This window comes from Salvelinus namaycush, chromosome 12 (genome assembly GCF_016432855.1).
Source record: "Salvelinus namaycush isolate Seneca chromosome 12, SaNama_1.0, whole genome shotgun sequence".
Taxonomy (NCBI): domain Eukaryota; kingdom Metazoa; phylum Chordata; class Actinopteri; order Salmoniformes; family Salmonidae; genus Salvelinus; species Salvelinus namaycush.
Window position 1 is genome coordinate 28098293 of NC_052318.1, and position 20090 is coordinate 28118382.

Sequence of the window (20090 nt, forward strand, 5' to 3'; positions counted from 1 at the left end):
TGATTATTTGGTGTTGTAAGTGTTGATTCTGAGGGTTGTTTATTTATTTAGAAACCTGCAGAACCTGCTGATCCTGACGGCCATCAAGGCAGACCGGACCCGTGTGATGGAGTACATCAACCGCCTGGACAACTATGACGCCCCAGATATCGCCAACATCGCCATCAGCAACGAGCTTTTCGAGGAGGCCTTTGCTATCTTCAGGAAGTTTGACGTTAACACCTCTGCCGTGCAGGTGAGATGAACCCTGACCCACCCCCCAACACCATGTGGTATTCATATCACCCTAACACCATTTCAATCTTTTGAATATGGAGGTCTCAATGCCAGTAGACTTGTATAGCTTCCATTCCCCTTCTCCTTACCTTCAACATGATTGATACAGTGTCTGACTTCCTGTTATGGTATAATGTTGTCTCTTCTCCCCAGGTTCTCATTGAGCACATTGGGAACCTGGACCGGGCCTATGAGTTTGCCGAGCGCTGCAACGAGCCAGCTGTGTGGAGCCAGCTGGCCAAGGCTCAGCTGCAGAAGGGCCTGGTCAAGGAGGCTATCGACTCCTACATCAAGGCTGACGACCCCTCTGCCTACATGGAGGTGGTACAGGCTGCCGACCAGAGTGGTAAAGATGGTGGGGCAGGCTTTAGCTGGGATAGGGGGTTACAGGATGGGCTGATGGGCATTAGAATGTGTAAAATCTCCCAATGTCAGTGAATACATGTCCTCAGTGCGGGATATGTCCAGCTGTTTTTGGTGACTTTCTGTAATCATCAGCGGCTCACTGAATGACCTCAGGATTTTAGGTACTGTAACCTCCCAGCTTCTCAGCTGACTGTAATGGCTGTTCTGGTGTATGTCAGGTAACTGGGAGGACCTGGTGAAGTTCCTTCAGATGGCTCGTAAGAAGGCCCGGGAGTCCTATGTGGAGACAGAGCTCATCTTTGCCCTGGCCAAGACCAACCGCCTGGCTGAGCTGGAAGAGTTCATCAATGGACCCAACAACGCCCACATCCAACAGGTACTGTTACTGTAGTCCAGACTGATGTATTAAACAGTACAGGTTATTTTATTCCAAGTCAATGAGAAATAAACAGTGATGTTCCCTCCAGTTCCTGGTGAACTAGATTTTCTATGTTGTCGCAAACAACTCCCTATGTAAGACATTGATTGACATTCATACTCTTTCCTGCTCACAACGAAGGTCGGCGACCGCTGTTACGACGAGAAAATGTATGACGCGGCCAAGTTATTGTACAACAACGTGTCCAACTTCGGCCGACTGGCGTCCACCCTGGTGCACCTCGGGGAGTACCAGGCGGCAGTAGATGGGGCGCGCAAGGCCAACAGCACTAGGACCTGGAAGGAGGTGTGCTTTGCCTGCGTGGATGGAAAGGAGTTCCGGCTGGCCCAGATGTGTGGCCTCCACATCGTGGTGCATGCTGACGAACTGGAGGAGCTTATCAACTACTACCAGGTAAGACACACACACAGCCCACTTTGTCTCGATGTACCTTATCCTTCTTGCTGCTAGATGCTGGCACAGTTTGTATGAAATTTGTATTTTCACTCTAGTCAACATGAAAAGTTCTTATTTAGTCCACCTCTCTCCACACTCTCTTGATTGACAATCACATTTGGTGCTTTCGAACCCCTCAATGCTTTACCACTACAAACTGATGCCTACATGACCACCTTTAACCAATCCCCCCCCTCTCTCTGTGTTCAGGACCGTGCTTACTTTGAGGAGCTGATCACCATGCTGGAGGCAGCCCTGGGGCTGGAACGGGCGCACATGGGCATGTTCACCGAGCTGGCCATCCTCTACTCCAAATTCAAACCCCAGAAGATGAGAGAGCACCTGGAGCTCTTCTGGTCCAGAGTCAACATTCCAAAGGTTCTGCGGGCGGCAGAGGAGGCCCACCTGTGGGCGGAGCTGGTGTTCCTGTACGATAAGTACGAGGAGTTTGACAATGCCATCATCACCATGATGAACCACCCCACCGACGCCTGGAAGGAGGGCCAGTTCAAAGACATCATCACCAAGGTAACCCAATCAGTAATGTTTATGTCTATAATGACATCATCAAGGTAGCAGTCATTGCTGTATATGATCTATTATGACAAAGCTCGATTTGATGTGATATTGTTAAGTGTATATTTAAAGTACATTGAAACATCTCAATACACTTTACAATTGTAATACATGACAATATCTCTCCCTTTATCCCTTTCCTGTGACTGTGTAGGTGGCCAACGTGGAGCTGTATTACAAAGCAACTCAGTTCTATTTGGAGTTCAAGCCGTTGTTACTGAATGACCTGCTCATAGTGCTGTCCCCCAGACTGGACCACTCCCGTGCTGTCAACTTCTTCAGCAAGGTAAGACGTGCTCTGTCCCCTCCGATCTGCCAACACAGGAAACTGAAGCGGTGTGACACATGTTGTAGTTGTTAATCGAAGACTGTGACGTGTATTTCTATGTACAGTGCACTCTGCTTATAGTGAATGCAGTTCTAGTAATCAACGGTGTGTGTGCGTGTGGTCCAGGTGAAACAGCTGCCCCTGGTCAAGCCCTACCTGCGCTCAGTACAGAACCACAACAACAAGTCTGTCAATGAAGCACTTACCAACCTCTTCATCACAGAGGAGGACTATCAGGTTTGTGGTCAATTTTGGTTGGTTGTTACATTGTCAAACAATTAAGATAGACACATTTGTTTTATCCTTGACTAGGTTTAATATGGGTTTGGGAAGCTGGCCCTATGACAGTTCTAGTACCTTGTTTACTTGAAAACAAAGTTTGTTTTTTTACCTCATTGAACAACAGTTACTCATCCATCCATCCTTTCTTCCTTCCCTCTCTCTGTGGACTCAGGCTCTGAGGACCTCTATAGATGCCTATGACAACTTTGACAACATCTCGCTTGCCCAGCGCTTGGAGAAACACGAGCTGATTGAGTTCAGGAGGATCGCTGCCTACCTCTTCAAGGGAAACAACCGCTGGAAACAGAGTGTGGAGCTCTGCAAGAAGGACAAACTCTACAAGGTACTCATTCATTCTCTTCTCCTTACCCAAGCCTGTTTCTCCTCTGACTGCCATTATATTCTCATTGAACCTAATTGGTTAGTAGAGAGAGGAGGATAATGGGAAATGTAGTAGATTGCTGTTTTGTCTGGTAAGATTAGTGTTTAAGGGTAGGGTTAATGGTCAAAATCCCATTGTGGAGTGAAGGTTTTCTAGCATGACCAGGATACATACCAGACAAAGTGGCTTGTGCCAAGTTCCTCTCAAACACACAGCATCAAGTCACCGCTCCTTATCTTGAACCCCCATCTTGTTTCCATCTTCCTCCAGGATGCCATGCAGTACGCGTCAGAGTCCAAGGACACAGAGTTGGCTGAGGAGCTGCTGGGCTGGTTCCTGACGGAGGACAAAAAGGAGTGCTTTGCTGCCTGCCTCTTCACCTGTTACGACCTGCTGAGGCCAGACGTGGTGCTGGAGACGGCCTGGAAGCACAACATCATGGACTTCTCCATGCCCTACTTCATCCAGGTCATGAGAGAGTATCTCTTCAAGGTGGGTTGGCTGTCTGGACATGGCTGTCATGTTGAGTGGGCTAAACCAAACCAAGCATGGTGGTTCTATTCTACACGTCCAAGGATGTTGTTCATTAGGGCATCCAACAGAATTTCAGTTGTGGCTAATGAACAGAACCCAGGTCTGCTTTCAGTGGGAGTAGGGTGAACTATCCCCTAGACATTGATCTGGGCTCAGTTTGACATTTCTACCCCCAAATGGTTAGGATTGGGTGAAAGTAAGCTGATCCTAAATGCCACTTTTACCCAAAGCCCTTTCTAAACACGTTGTGCAGTGATCTTCTGTTGCTCAGTCAAATGCTTTTAGCAGTTAGCCACTTTTGAAAAGGCATTTAACTATTCAGTAGCACAATGCCTTATTTTTATATGGCAAGTTGCTACCAGAGATTCCTCAATGATTATATTACAACTCAGTCCAGCAGTCTTGACTTTGCAGCAGAGTGCGTGGCATCATATAAATAGATTTACAAGAATCATTATAATAGAATATTCTATTTGGAATAGAATAATTGTATTTCTATGTGGTGTGCCAATAGTCCTCATACTCTATACAGAAAGACAGTTATTTCTTTTTTGTTTTTCTATCAACTTGCCTTTTCTTTTTAGTGCCTTGTTTCTTCTGTGTGAGTTTGATAGAAGCTAAACAATCCTCCCAGCTGCTTTTCCTTATACTCATGTCATTCGTTTGTTTCCCCTCTTTTGTTCACAATTTTATAGCTTTTTGTTAAAGTTTTTCCATATAAAAGACGGTAATTGCTCTTTTGTTTAATGCTCTGACTAAATGTTACTGTACTCAACAGATTACAGACAATGGGTACAGTACAAGTGTTAATGCATTGTTTCAAGGTGGTGGACCCTCTGAATATCAATGACAAGAAAACAAACTATTGGACTCTATAGAGAGGAACTCAAGATCTTTAGTTCCTCTCTCTAGTGTCCAATAGTTTGTTTTCTTGTCATTGATATTCAGTGCCAAGTAAGTGGAGCTCGTCATTGGATGCTGCGTGACTGCATGTGGGACTGCTGTGACTGAACAAGAGTCAGCATGTGCCTGTCTGCTCTGCACACCTCAACTACATACATACATACATACATACAGTTGAAGTCAGAAGTTTACATACACCTTAGCCAAATACATTTAAACACAGTTTTTCACAATTCCTGACATTTAATCCTAGTAAAAATTCCCTGTCTTAGGTCAGTTAGGATCACCACTTTATTTTAAGAATGTGAAATGTCAGAATAATAGTAGAGTGATTTATTTCAGCTTTTATTTCTTTCATCACATTCCCAGTGGGTCAGAAGTTTACATACACTCAATTAGTATTTGGTAGCACTGCCTTTAAATTGTTTAACTTGGGTCAAATGTTTCAGGTAGCCTTCCACAAGCTTCCCACAATAAGTTGGGTGAATTTTGGCCCATTCCTCCTGACAGAGCTGGTGTAACTGAGTCAGGTTTGTAGGCCTCCTTGCTCGCACAAGCTTTTTCAGTTCTGCCCACAAATTTTATATGGGATTGAGGTCAGGGCTTTGTGATGGCCACTCCAATACCTTGACTTTGTTGTCCTTAAGCCATTTTGCCACAACTTTGGAAGTATGCTTGGGGTCATTGTCCATTTGGAAGACCCACTTGTGACCAAGCTTTAACTTCCTGAGTGATGTCTTGAGATGTTGCTTCAATATATCCACATAATTATCCTCCTCATGATGCCATCTATTTTGTGAAGTGCACCAGTCCCTCCTGCAGCTAAGCACCCCCACAACATGATGCTTCCACCCCGTGCTTCACGGTTGGGATGGTATTCTTCGGCTTGCAAGCCTCCCCCTTTTTCCTCCTTACATAAATGGTCATTATGGCCAAACAGTTCTATTTTTATTTCATCAGACCAGAGGACATTTCTCCAAAAAGTACGATCTTTGTCCCCATGTGCAGTTGCAAACCATAGTCTGGCTTTTTTATGGCGGTTTTGGAGCAGTGGCTTCTTCCTTGCTGAGCGGCCTTTCAGGTTATGTCGATATTGGACTCGGTTTACTGTGGAAATAGATACTTTTGTACCTGTTTCCTCCAGCATCTTCACAAGGTCCTTTGCTGTTCTGGGATTGAGTTGCACTTTTCACACCAAAGTACGTTCATCTCTAGGAGACAGAACGCGTCTCCTTCCTGAGCGGTATGACGGCTGCGTGGTCCCATGGTGTTTATACTTGCGTACTATTGTTTGTACAGATGAATGTGGTACCTTCAGGCGTTTGGTTCATCCTTGGAAGCAATTTCCAGACTTGTGGAGTTCTACAACTTTTCTTTTTCTGAGGTCTTGGCTGATTTCTTTTGATTTTCCCATGATGTCAAGCAAAGAGGCACTGAGTTTGAAGGTAGGTCTTGAAATACATCCACAGGTACACCTCCAATTGACTCAAATGATGTCAATTAGTCTGTCAGAAGCTTCAAAAGCCATGGAAGCCATGGAATTTTCCAAGCTGTTTAAAGGCACAGTCAACTTAGTGTATGTAAACTTCTGACCCACTGGAATTGTGATACAGTGAAATAATCTGTCTGTACAATTACTTGTGTCATGCACAAAGTAGATGTCGTAACCGAATTGCCAAAACTATAGTTTGTTAACAAGAAATTTGTGGAGTGGTTAAAAAACGAGTTTTAATGACTCCAACCTAAGTGTATGTAAACTTCCGACTTCAACTATACACACACACACACACACACACACACACACACACACACATTATATGGCTTTGAACGGAATAGTAGTCCAGCAGCTCTCTAGTCTAGCCAATGACATAGAGAACACAAGTTCTACCATGTCTGTCTATCAATAGAACAGGGCTAATGCAGTCTATACTGCTCTGCTCTCAATAGTAGTTTAGTGACTGAGTTGACCGGAACCTATAGCCTACTAAGTGGAAAACAGTTAAATATTTTACTAGCATCTGTATTTTTATGCATGCAAATGTGGTAGGTTAATCATTGTAGCGAGATCTCGCTATCTTCAAAACAATAGTTCTTAGGATAGAAACGATAGTTGAACAATTAAACTAGAGAAATTCAAGGCATTTTAGAGGAAGACATTGTTCCAGACTACCTTTTAGACAGGAGTGTGTTAGTCTTTTAGTTTGGATTCTTTTCTACTGTGTGGATATTTGGTTTCCCATCTTTGTATGCGGTCTCAGCCTGCTCTCTCTAGGTCTCTGCACTATGGTAAACTGAGTTATTTTTATTTTCTAAGCTGCGCTTCTTGAATTCCCTTCCAGGTTGATGCAATTAAGGAAAAGGTGAAAGTCTATTCCTATATTCCATCTCTCTCTTGCTGTTTCGTTCTTTAATTTAGGTTAATTTAGCCTGGAGCACTGCTACCTCAGGAATCTGCATGCATTGTTTTATTTTAATTCTACCATATGTTAGTTACACTGCTGCTTTTCCACAGACAGACACACAGTAGTGCCTTCTCAACTGGACTCTCTCTGACTGGGCAGCAGAGTGCTCTAGTAGATCTGTAGTTACTCACCAATGACAACCCTTAGTCTGAGGAAGTCTGTCAATGATGCCAGTCTGCCATTGGCTCCCAGTCCCTACCCTTGAACCCACAATGACCTTAAAGTGCTTTTGATGCCCCAAGAGTGTTAATTTTGTAGAATAAATAACGCCCATTAATGAACTCAGTCTTGAAGCTTCTGATTGCTGGCACATAGCTAAGACCCCCTCTCAAAATAGACTGAAAACCAGTTGTAGACTGCATTTAACCATAGTACTAAAACTGTAAGCCAAGAAATGCATTGTATGATCAAAGTTTGTGAAGCGAATGCACTTTTTTAGGGTGGAAAGTAGCATAGTGGTTAGAGCATTTGGACAAGGTGAGAAATGAAATATGTCTGCCCCTGAACAAGGAACTTAACCAACATTTTTTTCAGGGGCACCGTACTACTATCGCTGCACCTATCTGGTGGGGGTTTTTCTTCTCCAGAAATGTTTCAGTAGTGATGCCATTTTGTAGTGATGAAATTATATGTTTCTCATGACTGAGTTCATTCTCATATTGAAGTCTTGACAGTGAAATACAACTTGTGCTGCAGCACTAGAGGTGGAGAGAATAAAATCTGTCTGTTAATTAAGTTCATTTTGCATGGGCAGTAGCTGAAAAGTGCATTCCTTCACAGACCTTTACACTGTATCCGAGAGTATGTATGTTTGTATGAAAAACGGGTAATGGTACCTGCACTTTGGGAAATGTTCTCTGGTTTGAAAATATGCATGTGATTGAGCACCTGCCAATGAGAATCTAGCATCACTGAGAGCCTCTAGGAGACATTGATGTTGTCGGCTGTGCCTTGCTGTTGGTTGATGGGCCTTGAGTGGCTGGACTACGAATCATCCCGAGCTTTGACTCCCTCTGCGCTTCAGTACTTTTGCCTCTTTTTCATGCACACTATTTTAACCAATTGTAACACTACTACTGTAGCATGTTGTTCTCCTTTTAATGACGCCTCTGTTTGTTGGGATTTTGTGGGAAGAGATTTACTCATTATTTTTAATGTTCTTTACAAGAGGTATGGAGGGAACTGAACCCACTTTCAGCACTGAGAAGCACAGAAAAATAGTGAGAACAAAATCGTGAAAAGTTGTTTTTTTACTAGCGCAAAATGCATCTTGCCTCTTGCAACTTTTTCAAACGTAATTACGTTTTCTTCCTAACAACTTTTGGAAATCTGCTTCTGCTATGCTTAAGGTCACTCATTGGCGTTACAGTAGACTGATATTGATGAGCTAAAACTAAGCATGTTTGATTTAAGGGAAAGGGTGAATAGGTCCTAAATAAATCATAGAAAAAATACCGCCTGGCAGTTAACATCGCTACATTAAAATAGCTCAGAGATGACAAAGGTCAAATGTTGATCATGAGATTTTGTACTCCTGTTGCATACTTGATATGGGTTTGGTTCTCTGCATACATAGCAATGTTAATCTATACCGAAAACATCACTTCAAGAGTGGCTGAATGGAGGGACCAAATTTCATTGAAAGTATTTTTCCTCTCACACAAATCTTAATGGTCATCTCTCATATTTCTTCATTAGTTTTAAATGTGTGACGAAGGGGCAGCTCACAGCAGCCTTGTATGTGTTGCAAAGAATAATCACCTAGAATGCACACACTTCACACACCTGGAACAGTCCTATCCATCAATCACTTAACATATTAAACTACTAAATGAAAGAACAGTTAATGAAGGCTTTTCCAGCACGTCTTCTCTGGCCTGCCTGCTTGTAGCTGTTTATCATTGTGTTCTTTCTGACCTCTTCCAGGTGGACAAGCTGGAGACCTCTGAGTCCCTAAGGAAAGAGGAGGAGCAGGCGACAGAGACACAACCCATTGTCTATGGTAAGTGCATCATTCACAGCCAAGAATCTGACACGGCCAATGAGAACAGCCATTCACACCAACTCACTTAAACAGTGAAGATGACTCTCGTAACCCAGCCTTTTGTGCTCTAAGTAGTAAAGATAGGAAATAAGATGTAGAGTAAAGAGATTGATAAACTGTGTAAAGGTTTTTAATAGTGACAAGTTTGTTGATATTGGTGACATGCATGTGTATGTGGCTGTCCCTGTTTTGATATTCGTATCAGAATTGTCATTTCTAACGAATATTCGTATAGTCTGCTTTACCTGCGCCAAAACTCTGGTATTTCTCATCCTAATAGGTCCTGATAACTTAGTAAATGGTGAGCAAACATGTTTTCAGCACTTATGTCCATAACTGATCAACACTCGCTTTCTCGTGGCTCTCTTGTCCCTCTGCAGCAGACAGGCTGTAGTCTTGTGAACAATGCATCTAGGCTTCCGTGTGGGCCAGTGGCTACTGCCTCTGACCTCGGAACACTTATGGCAGAGTCGGCATGGGTTTGAATCCGGCCGGCTGCCCTTTGACTCAATCTCCTCAACCCGTCTTCTCTCTACAGTCTGCTGTTCAAAAGAAAAATCATTAAAATAAAAAATAAAAGTTGGGCTTCCTTGGCACTCTGGAATGTTAGAGTTGAGCTGTGGCTTGTGCTCCATGTTAAAAGATAAGTTTAAATATTCAAATCAATCGGCATCAAATTATTTTATTCAGTAAATTAATCGAATCCGAATAGATTCTAATCTTTGGTGTCAGCCCAACATGTGTAATGCCTCTCTCTTTCCTCCAGGCACACCCCAGCTTATGCTGACTGCTGGCCCCAGCGTGCCCGTGCCCCCCCAGCAGGCCTACGGCTACGGTTACCAGGCTCCTGCAGGCTACCCCCAAGCACCTCAGGCCCAACCAGGCTTTGGCTACGGCATGTAAAGGTCTCCTGGCAAGCCCTGGAGCCCATCCATCCATCTCTCTCAGCTCAGTCCTTCACTAGGCTATTACCATCTTCTCACAACATTTAGTGGATTCAAACAAGCAGTTTTTTAAAAATGTTTTTGTTTTCCTTAAAAAAAAACTCATGAAGGACATTATTTCTGTTGTCAAAGAAAAAGATTGGATCACAATTATTATAAGTTTTCACATTCCATTATATTTACTAGATGCCATTTTTTTTTATGGGGAATGGTTTATGTACAATGAGGGGGCTTGTGGGAAGAGCGAGTCCTCTTAATTAAAAAAAGGTATGTTGTGAAGCATCTGATTTGCACTCTGTAGTGAAGAAACTAATGTAGAATGTCTTCATTTTGATGTGTGTGAGCAGCTTGTTCTATCAGTCTGTAAAATGCATTTAATTATTGTATATTCAGAAAGGAAAAAAGCTACAATGTTCTTCTATATTTGAACATGACTGCCGCTTCCATGACCCACAAACTAGAAACACTATGTACAAATACCAGTAATGACCTACACAGGGTTAAAGGGGTTGTGTAGCTCTAGAGAAAGATTATTTTAAGATGCATACAGACATGATTTCCAAAAGTGAGTTTTATCCTTCCCAAGCCTATGCAGGCTCTCCAGTTAGTCATTGAGTCAGACCGTGCGTAGAGAGATGAAGTCGATGGTGTCTTTGCGTCTCACTCAGCTGCGTGTAAGACACTTTCCTTTCCTCATGCTGTAAAGTGCTCGTGTGGGACTATTCTATTTGGAGGGATTGATTACGAGAATTAAAGAAGCTCTGTTCTTCAGTTCAGTCAGACCTGTGCGTTACTACCCCCCCTCCTTGTGCTGCGGTTGGTTGGTATATGCCGGATATCGTGGTGTTCTAGGTCACTGTTCTTGATTGTACAGAAGAAGATATAAAACCTAATAGCCTTGATGTCCTGCCAGGTTTGTGTGGCCAAAATGGTACCCTATTCCCTATATAGTGCACTACTTTTGACCAGGGCCCATAAAGATTGTACTGCACTATGCAGGAAATGGGGTGCCATGGGGTGCCATTTGGGACTCACACCTATTATATTTGTCTGATCTAATTGAAGAGACTGGTAATTTGGTGTTTTTATCAAAGGCTTGTGTGTGTGTGTGTATACAAAGAAAATCATTAACTCTCCCTCTACCCTCAAAACAAATGAATAGTTGATTGTGCAGGATCTGGATCATGATGATGAATGAAATGGCAGTTTTCTTTTCCACATAAAATAAAGTCTTGTTTGTCAAGAAAAGTCTGGTCGGGTCTCTGTTCCCTTCTCAACCTTGTTTTGTCTGCCACGTTTGTAAGGATAGATTAATACGTCGGCCATGCACAGGTGTCAATGATTTGTGGCGATTCAACATTTAGAATTGCCAGGGAATTAATTGAAATGACGGCAGATGCAATAGGACTGCTGTGCACGGCCAACGTTTGTTGGTCTACCTTCACTCTTATGAGCCTTTTATCAAGGCATCCTTTAGGGGAAATCCATATCACTATGGATTTATGCCTGCCAAATGAGTGATGTACAATAGTGTTTTAATTGCAAGCTCAGATGGGTTTGGGGTAGTTTAAGTACAAGTGCACATTCTAAGCACAGGAAAAGATGTAGGCCAATTGGGTCTGGGTATCAGTTCTGCTAGGATGACATGGTTGGACCTTTTAATGTATATACATAGTTCCCAGATGACCACTTCTCTGTGAACCAGGATTATCCAATTCCAATACAGAAATCTCAAGTCCTAATTTCTATCTAATACAGTTTCAAGTGTCCAAGTGACTTTGTCCATGAGATCAGCTGGTTCAGGGCCTACTCCCAGCACAGTAAGGGACCCTGGTGCTATCTGGGTCCTCCCTGCATCTTGGAGCAGAAAGACAGGCAGCCCTACTTTGGCATGGGTTAGCAGTTCAATCAGACTGTCCTCATCCGGGGCTTTAACCACGATTTCGGGCTGGCCGCAGTACCCCCATTGCATCATCAGCTCAGGGTTCCTGCGCTGGACCTGCTTGTAGGCTGACAGCGGCGTGTGAGCACTGGGCTGCCACTTTCCCCATACCCATCTTCAGCTCTGATCGGACCACCTGGATCATTTTGAACTCCTCTCCCATGAAGCTGGCGTATGCTTCGCCCCCACTGTCGTTCCCCATCGCCGCTCTGATCCCGTAAGTGCCTGCCTAGGCGAAGTCCACAGCCCACTCCTTCCAATATTCAAATGACTACCTGGCCGTACAGGGAATACATTTTGATACTGGTCAAACCATTACTTAGAAAAACATTGTAGGGCTTCGATCATGCCCCTTTTCATGATATCAGCCACGTGAACGCTAGCTACCGACGACGGAACTAAAAGATAGTCCGTTTGTTTGTGTTGGTCTTGGCTATGCAGCTACACGTAGTGATTGGAGTTAAATGGACTATACTAAACAAGTCAAATGTCTTGTGATTACATGTTTTCCACACACATAGCTACGTGTAGCCTACTTGGAAACTAGGCCCCAACATTCCCCACGCTGAATAGCCTGAAGCTACAGGGGTCTTGTAGCCTATATTTCCCTATGTTGGAGCATTGCGAACCGTAGGTCAGGATGTTTGATCTGGTTACATGTAAATTGAACACAGCAGCTTTTCAGAATGTTTTGTTAATGTACAACAATATTTACGACAAAGTTGTCTCTTTTACAATGGGCGGTCAATTGGAAAGACCTGTTTTCCCCATTTTGTCGGCGTGGTCGATGGGAATTCCTTATTAATAGTGAACATCGACTAGGAGTATTTGAGTTGTGCCTGTTGTGCAGTCTCACGCGTATCTACCCTCTCATTGGCTAGAATGGTCCCACCTGATCTCGCCTCCTCTCGCCTGGCTTCCATCTTTAAGGACATGTCTTTCCCTTGTTAGAGAGGTCACTCGACCATCTTGTCAATATATTAAATAATCTTTGATCAAATAAAATACACGTCTGTTTCCTGTGAGGCAGGCTGCAGCTTTTGACAGTTCGAGAGTGAAAAAGGAGAAGGTAAGGGGACTATTTGTACGGTTGATGTCTGCTCATTGTCGTGGTGTGTTTATAACAGTAGTAGCATAACATTAGGCCAAATACAGTCTATCCAGATTTGACATTAGGCTATCCTCTATCAGCATGTATTTGTAAAATGCTAGTTTACTGTGGCGTGACAGGTTTTGTCCAGCATATAATAAGGTTGATGATATTGCTATACCCTAATAATATTTTATTTTGAGCCGCTGTAATTTTGACCGAGTCCTTGATGAATGAAAATGGTCTAGTGTCTGGTGAAAAACATGCTTTCATAACAGTAGGATCTGATTAATTAATGCCATCGTGTATGAATGAAGCTAGGTTAGTGTGAATTAAAGGTGATGTGGATTTGATGGTTTGGGGGAAACAAAACAAACGAATCTATTCTATTGCATATTTGTTATGCTCTATAATCCACCTTGCATCTACTTACTGGTCTGTTTTGTTCAGGGTCAATTTGTTAATTTCTTGCTATTCTTTTCCTTGAGGATCTTTGGCTGGATATCTGAATCATTTATTCTCTAGAGGTGCTAGCTGCCAAATAAAAAGTGATCTATGGTGCGATTGAGGCTATAAAAATGTACTCTTTAAAAGGGGTAGCAACTCCTGTCCTGACAGAATGTTGGGTTATAGCTCGAGAGCAAGGTCACATTCTTGGGGCTTTGAAAAAACGTCTATCAAGCTTCAGTCATACAACAGGTCATTGATATTGTCAGACATTAGTTTTATTTTTGTCCTTCTCTACAGAGCTGGTCTGACAGCTGCTCTCAATTCAGAGAGTTACATTCAATGGCTTTAGAGCTCAATGGGTGTCATGTTTTTACAAAGTTCACATTTGTCATTGATGATTTAGATTATGGATGTAGGCCTATTACAATAGCATGAAATGCGTAATGAATGGAATAGCATGAAATGCATTATAATGCATTATAATGCAATTGTAGAAACCCCCCTGCCTTATATCACTTATTGAGTGCCTCATCACTCCTACAGGTCACCCCTTTAGTCATTATATGGTTAATTTGTATCTATATTAAACAAAAAGTTACACTAAGTGAGAAGTAAGCGTTGGTCTGAAGCTGAAAAATAAAATAAATCCACATGAGCATCAAAATGCCTACTTCACCCATGCTCTACCAAGGTTTTCCAGCACACAGCTTTTACATACTAGCTGTGTAGGAAGGTTGTTTAGGATTAAAACCTTCACAAACAGCCTAATTCATACTTAGAGGTGCTCCCACAATGTGATTTGTACTGCATACAAGGTCAAGTATTGGATTCTTTACAGAATACACTAAGACATTATCCCTTTCCATGCTCTCTTTTTAATTATATGAAAGCAAACTTCGCTTTTATACTTACAAGACCACCGGCTTGATAGAGTGAACTGGTTTGTCTTGTAGTAATGTGGTGCCTGCCTGCCTGTATTTCCTTAAACCTTTATTTTAGCTATACATGTCATTGTGAAAAATTATATATTTCATAATTCCATTTTGGTCAACATAACAGGTGTTGGACACAGTCACTCATATAGAGATCTATAGAGCTTGTCTGTGTTCCCGATTTCTGTAACCGCTAGCTTACCCGTGTAATATTGAAATAAGCTTAGAACCACTTGTTTTGCAAACATAGTCCTGATTTATCAATTGCTGTGCTGATCAATGGACAGTTCATTACATATTTATTTGACAGAGGTAGTCTAAAGTTGTTTGTATTTGTATTTATTTTTGCAATAAAGATGGTGACGCTACAATAATACACATGTACAATAGGCTAGGCATGGAAGCGAGCGCACCCATAACCACCAGGACCAACAGACACCCTGTGTCACGATCGTCTATGGGTGAGAGAGAGGACCAAGGCGCAGCGTGTGCAAAATACATTCTTTTATTCAGAGAAGGAAAAAACACGAAACGAACACTGAATACAAACTAAACAAAAACAACAAACGACCGTGAAGCTAACGACGTAAGTGCATAGACAAGCAACAAACGTTCAACATAGACAATTACCCACAAAACCCCAATGCCTATGACTGCCTTAAATATGGCTCTCAATTAGAGACAATGAACCACAGCTGCCTCTAATTGAGAACCAATCTAGGCAGCCATAGACATACAAACACCTAGACAAGACACTGACCAATATACCATACAAAACCCCTAGACAATACAAAAACACATACATTCCCCATGTCACACCCTGACCTAACTAAAATAATAAAGAAAACAAAGAATACTAAGGCCAGGGCGTGACACCCTGCTCACAGCCTGAAACTACCCATAACCACCAGGACCAACAGACACACCGCTCACAGCCTGAAACCAAAACAAACAACATAAATAACTAAACACAAAACATACAACAATCACATTCCCAACCTCCCCCCTGATTGGATGACCTCAAACGTGTGTATATATATATATTCCAACCTTCAGACAGCCACAGATCAACCCATCTTTCCCAGTAAATCATCATTCTACCATTTTCTCTTGCAATACATTCCTCCATTCTACCATGGCGTCTTACTAGGGGCTTGAATCTTCCCATCTGCAACATTGCCCCTGGACCTTCAAATCCCCCAACAATACAGTTTGCAGAGCCAATATAATTTTTTATTCAGCTAGACAAGTCAGTTAAGAACAAATTCTTATTTACAATGACGGCCTAGGAACAGCGGGTTAACATCCTTGTTCAGGGGCAGAACCACAGATTTTTACCTTGTCAGCTCGGGGATTCGATCTAGCAACCTTTCGGTTACTGGCCCAACACTCTAACCACTAGGCTACCTGCCACCCCAGGGATAATAGAAGCTTTAATATAGGTTTAATGCCTTGATATGTAATAGTTTTAGCCCTCTACACTTATATTCATTATATAAATATACCCTTTTAACTATCTGTTTTTTTAATTACAAATAAAATGAAATATTGTTTGCTCACGTGACTTACAAAAATATTTTCCTGGAGTGGGTAGAGCCATGAATAGATATGTAAACTGCGATATCACTAGAGAATTAATCAGGGTAATTTACTCAGATGGACAGGTTTCCCTTTCCATGGTTTCAAGATCCTATCAAAATGTATATTTGCAAGATCATTAAACTTATGGGGTTGGTCCCCCTTTGCTGCTATAACAGCCTCCACTCTTCTGAAAAGGCTTTTCACTAGATGTTGGAAAATTGCTGCGGGGACTTCCTTCCATTCAGCCACAAGAGCATTAGTGAGGTCGGGCACTGATGTTGGGCGATTAGGTGTGGCTCGCAGTCGGCGTTCCAATTCATCCCAAAAGGTGTTCGATGGGGTTGAGGTCAGGGCTCTGTGCAGGCCAGTCAAGTTCTTCCACACAGATCTCAACAAAACATTTCTGTATGGCCTTCGCCTTGTGTACGGGGGCATTGTCATGCTGAAACAGGAAAGGGCCTTCCCTAATCGGTTGCCACAAAGTTGGAAGCACAGAATCATCTAGAATGTCATTAGATGCTGTAGCTTTAAGATTTCCCTTCACTGGAACTAAGGAGCCTAGCCAGAAGCATGGAAAACAGCCCCAGACCATTATTCCTCCTCCACCAAACTTTACAGTTGGTACTACACATTGGGGTAGGTAGTGTTCTCTTGGCATCCGCGAAACCCAGATTTGTCCATCGGACTGCCAGATGGTGAAGCGTGATTTATCACTCCAGAGAACGCGTTTCCAATGGCGGCACACTTTACACCACTCCAGCCAACGCTTGGCGGTGCACATGGTGATCTTAGGCTTGTGTGCGGCTGCTCGGCCATGGAAACCCATTTCATGATGCTCCCGATAAACAGTTATTGTGCTGACGTTGTCTTCAGAGGCAGTTTGGAACTTGGTAGTGAGTGTTGTAACCTAGGACAGATGATTTTTACGCGCTTCAGCCCTCAGCGGTCCCGTTCTGTGAGCGAAGTGGCCTACCACGTCGCAGCTGAGCTGTTGTTGCTCCTAGACGTTTCCACTTCACAATAACAGCACTTACAGTTGACTGGGGCAGCTCTAGCATGGCAGAAATTTGACGAACTGATATGTTGGAAAGGTGTCATCCTATGACGGTGCCACGTTTAAAGTAACTAAGCGCTTCAGTAAGGCCATTCTACTGCCAATGTTTGTCAATGGAGATTGTATGGTTGTGTGCTCGATTTTATACACCTGTCAGCAACAGGTGTGGCTGAAATAGCCGAATCCACTAAGACCTCTCCGTCACGGTTGACACACTTGTCCTCTCCCGTCTGTATTACTGCAACTCGCTGTTGGTTGGGCTCCCCGCTTGTGCCATTAAACGCCTGCAACTTATCCAGAACGCAGTAGCCCATCTGGTTTTCAACCTTCCCAAGTTCTCTCATGTCACCCCAATCCTCCACACACTCCACTGGCTTCTAGTTGAAGCTCACATCCACTACAAGACCATGGTGCTTACCTACAGAACAGCTAGAGGAACTGCCCCTCCCTACTGTCAGGCTATGCTTAAACCCTACACCCCAACCCGAGCACTCCGTTCTGCCACCTCAGGTCTCTTGGTCCTCCCACACCCATGGGAGGGCAGCTCCCGCTCAGCCCAGTCCAAGCTCTTCTCTGCCCTGGCACCCCAACGGTGGAACCACCTTCCACCTGAAGCTAGGACAGGAGTCCCTGCCCATCTTCCCGAAAACCCTACCTCTTCAAACAGTATCTTAAATAATCCTCCTCCCCCGCCCTCCTCAAAAAAAAATGTATATAAAAAAAACGAACAATTGTACTTGTGTGTTCCAGGAAAGGGATCTGAATATATTTTTGGAGCTTTAAATTAGTTTTTAACTCTTGGGGTAGTTACTGCAAACGGTGAAATGTCTCCTCATTTACTTGCCACCACCCCCTCCGCGGCCCCCGACTATCCTTCTAGTGCGTTATCCCTTTCTGTGCCTCCACCACACCCCGCACTAGACTATAGTCGTGTAGCTTATATAATTCTATTGCCACCGGAGCTTGAAACGGTGGTTTTTGGCATATTGCTAGCACTCAAGACATCTCAGTATGGTAAGTTGCTCTATCTGCCTCGAACATTGTGCATTACTTGTTGCGTACCAAGAGATTCATATGACTTTTGGGTACTGTTGATAGGCTACTTTAAAAACTAGTGCGCACTGCGTGGAGAGGGAGTGATGCTAGAACTGCTTGTCAAAAAGAAATCACATTTAATTCGACGCGATTGTTTACTTTAATTATTTATCCCCTGGTGAAGTTTCACAACCATAGTTTTGCTTTCGAAGCGTAACGGCACAAATGGGTTCACAACAGGTCTCAAACACGCAGTCTGTTTATTGAAGGAAGTTATTGCGCAATCGAGTCCTTGGCTCTGGCGGACTTTGTGGGCGCTGCTGGATCTAGGACACGCGCTGTTTTGTTCTTTTCAGGCATCAGTCTTGAAATTGCAGATTGTGAAATCAACATGACAGGTAAATCAAAGATTGCGCTCTTTAAATGATGAAGCGTAGTGGGGGTTCCAACTCCCCTGTACTGACAAGCTATGATGCTGCTTATTTGTCAACTTTTTGCACCAAGTTACGTCACACAGCCAAACAACAGTCTTGTTGACGCACAAGAGTAGACAATAGAGTATATTAAATGGTCAATCCGGAGTTCAAACAATAACAAAAAGGTACACCCTGCCTCTTGTTTTGGTAAACAGCTGAGGGATGGGGCTTGAGAAATATAAACACTCAAATTCATAGAGCTGTGGCTGCAAGGACTGACCATCCATGAGATTAAAATGGTAATGTTAACCATGTTTTGAAGCCATACAGTGTTTGTTTACATTGTTTACAAACATTGGAGTAAAACAAGCTTATTTTGTGAGATCTTATGGGGTATAACATTTTAACTCATGAAGCATTTATAAAAGTTATATTCTTCAAGAATCAATGGCTATTAATTTAACTGACCAAAAATATATGTAGCAATTCCAGATTGTCCCTTTTAAAGGTGCTTGACTAGCTCTGCAATGCAGCTGGCTTTGATGCATGATGCTTATTGCTCTCCTTTTTGGATAGCTGTCAATAGACTGTATATCCAAGCTGTTTTGTTCTCAGCCAAAGTTACTTCTCTCACAGAAAACATTCATGGTATGATTAGAGGCAGTAGTTGAAGTTGATATGGGGTATCCAATACCTTTACTCCCCCTAAACGTTACATGACTGGCTTAACTGGTAGGTGTAGGAACCAGTCTATGTATTTTGTGCTTGTGTTGCACCAACTCTTATGTAAACAACCTCAGTGACCTCACTCTGCGTTATTGAGCATGTCGGTGTAGTAGGCTATTATCTCCTACACTGAATATTGTAGCCTAAACTCAACACCGACTGAGTGATGATTTTAATGCGGCAGTATTTTCAGTCCAATAAATAACATTTTCCCGTGCATCTTTTCTATCCAAGTATATGTATTAGAAGGAACAGGTAACTTTTTGTAAAACATCTGTTTGGCTACTTTTTTGTAGTGTTGATTGTAAATAACTTGCTCATTCACTTACTAGGAGGTTTGAATGAGCAGTGATGAACTTCTGCATTTAGACCTATAAGCCACCCTATACCGTTCAGTAGTAGGTTGTCGCTGTCCATGTGTGTTCCAGAGGCTCGCAGCTATTATTTCTCACCACAAAAACAACCCTACTCGGGCCTCAGTCAGCATGTGTCCATAGAATTCCTATCTATAATAGAAGAGAGCCATCATGGGCCCCTGTAAAATCCAACTCTGTACTGTGTCTGTCAGCCCAGTTAATGTGTACGTTTGTAAACTGAATACAGGGGCCCTCCTGTAGCAGAGCCAAGGGTGCTGGATAGAGGAATTATCAGGCTGTGTGACACTGACACTTCCACCAGAGCTGAGCAGCCTGCGTGCCTGTATGTCAGAGTCCCAACTCTCAGCTCTAAGTTGTCTCTGTCACACACACACTGTTCTGTGTCCTGCAGATTAGTGGTAACCCGATAAAGCCCTATGCATGACCTAATGATACCATCACCTTCTGCACTCTGATCATCACTCCGCCATGACTAGACCTGCCAACACTACACAGTCTGTCCCATATCTTGCTGCA

The 20090-nt window shown here is 43.0% G+C and overlaps 2 protein-coding genes and 1 pseudogene across 7 annotated transcripts in view; 2 read left to right on the plus strand and 1 right to left on the minus strand.

The window, feature by feature from the left end:
• LOC120057063 (clathrin heavy chain 1) overlaps positions 1–11222 on the plus strand; it is a 51163-nt gene extending 39941 nt beyond the window's left edge. For 2 of the 4 annotated variants that reach the window (XM_039005446.1, XM_039005447.1), the window contains 12 exons: positions 52–235; positions 430–622; positions 861–1018; positions 1202–1474; positions 1727–2044; positions 2247–2378; positions 2547–2657; positions 2875–3045; positions 3355–3576; positions 6861–6881; positions 8910–8985; positions 9794–11222. In XM_039005446.1, coding sequence (XP_038861374.1) covers positions 52–235; positions 430–622; positions 861–1018; positions 1202–1474; positions 1727–2044; positions 2247–2378; positions 2547–2657; positions 2875–3045; positions 3355–3576; positions 6861–6881; positions 8910–8985; positions 9794–9930 — 1996 coding nt within the window. In that variant the 3' untranslated portion in view covers positions 9931–11222. The remainder of the gene's footprint in view (positions 1–51; positions 236–429; positions 623–860; positions 1019–1201; positions 1475–1726; positions 2045–2246; positions 2379–2546; positions 2658–2874; positions 3046–3354; positions 3577–6860; positions 6882–8909; positions 8986–9793) is intronic. The other 2 variants (XM_039005448.1, XM_039005449.1) reach the window with 1 other exon arrangement.
• Positions 11223–11720: 498 nt separating this feature from the next.
• LOC120056517 lies at positions 11721–12221 on the minus strand (annotated as a pseudogene).
• A 651-nt stretch (positions 12222–12872) lies between these two features.
• The window catches only part of LOC120057065 (vacuole membrane protein 1-like), a 113489-nt gene continuing 106271 nt past the window's right edge, over positions 12873–20090 (plus strand). The window contains exon 1 of one of the 3 annotated variants that reach the window (XM_039005451.1): positions 12873–12982. The gene's annotated coding sequence lies outside the window, so the exon portion shown is untranslated. Of the gene's footprint in view, positions 12983–17905; positions 18035–18359; positions 18454–20090 lie in introns of those variants that run through there. The other 2 variants (XM_039005450.1, XM_039005453.1) reach the window with 2 other exon arrangements.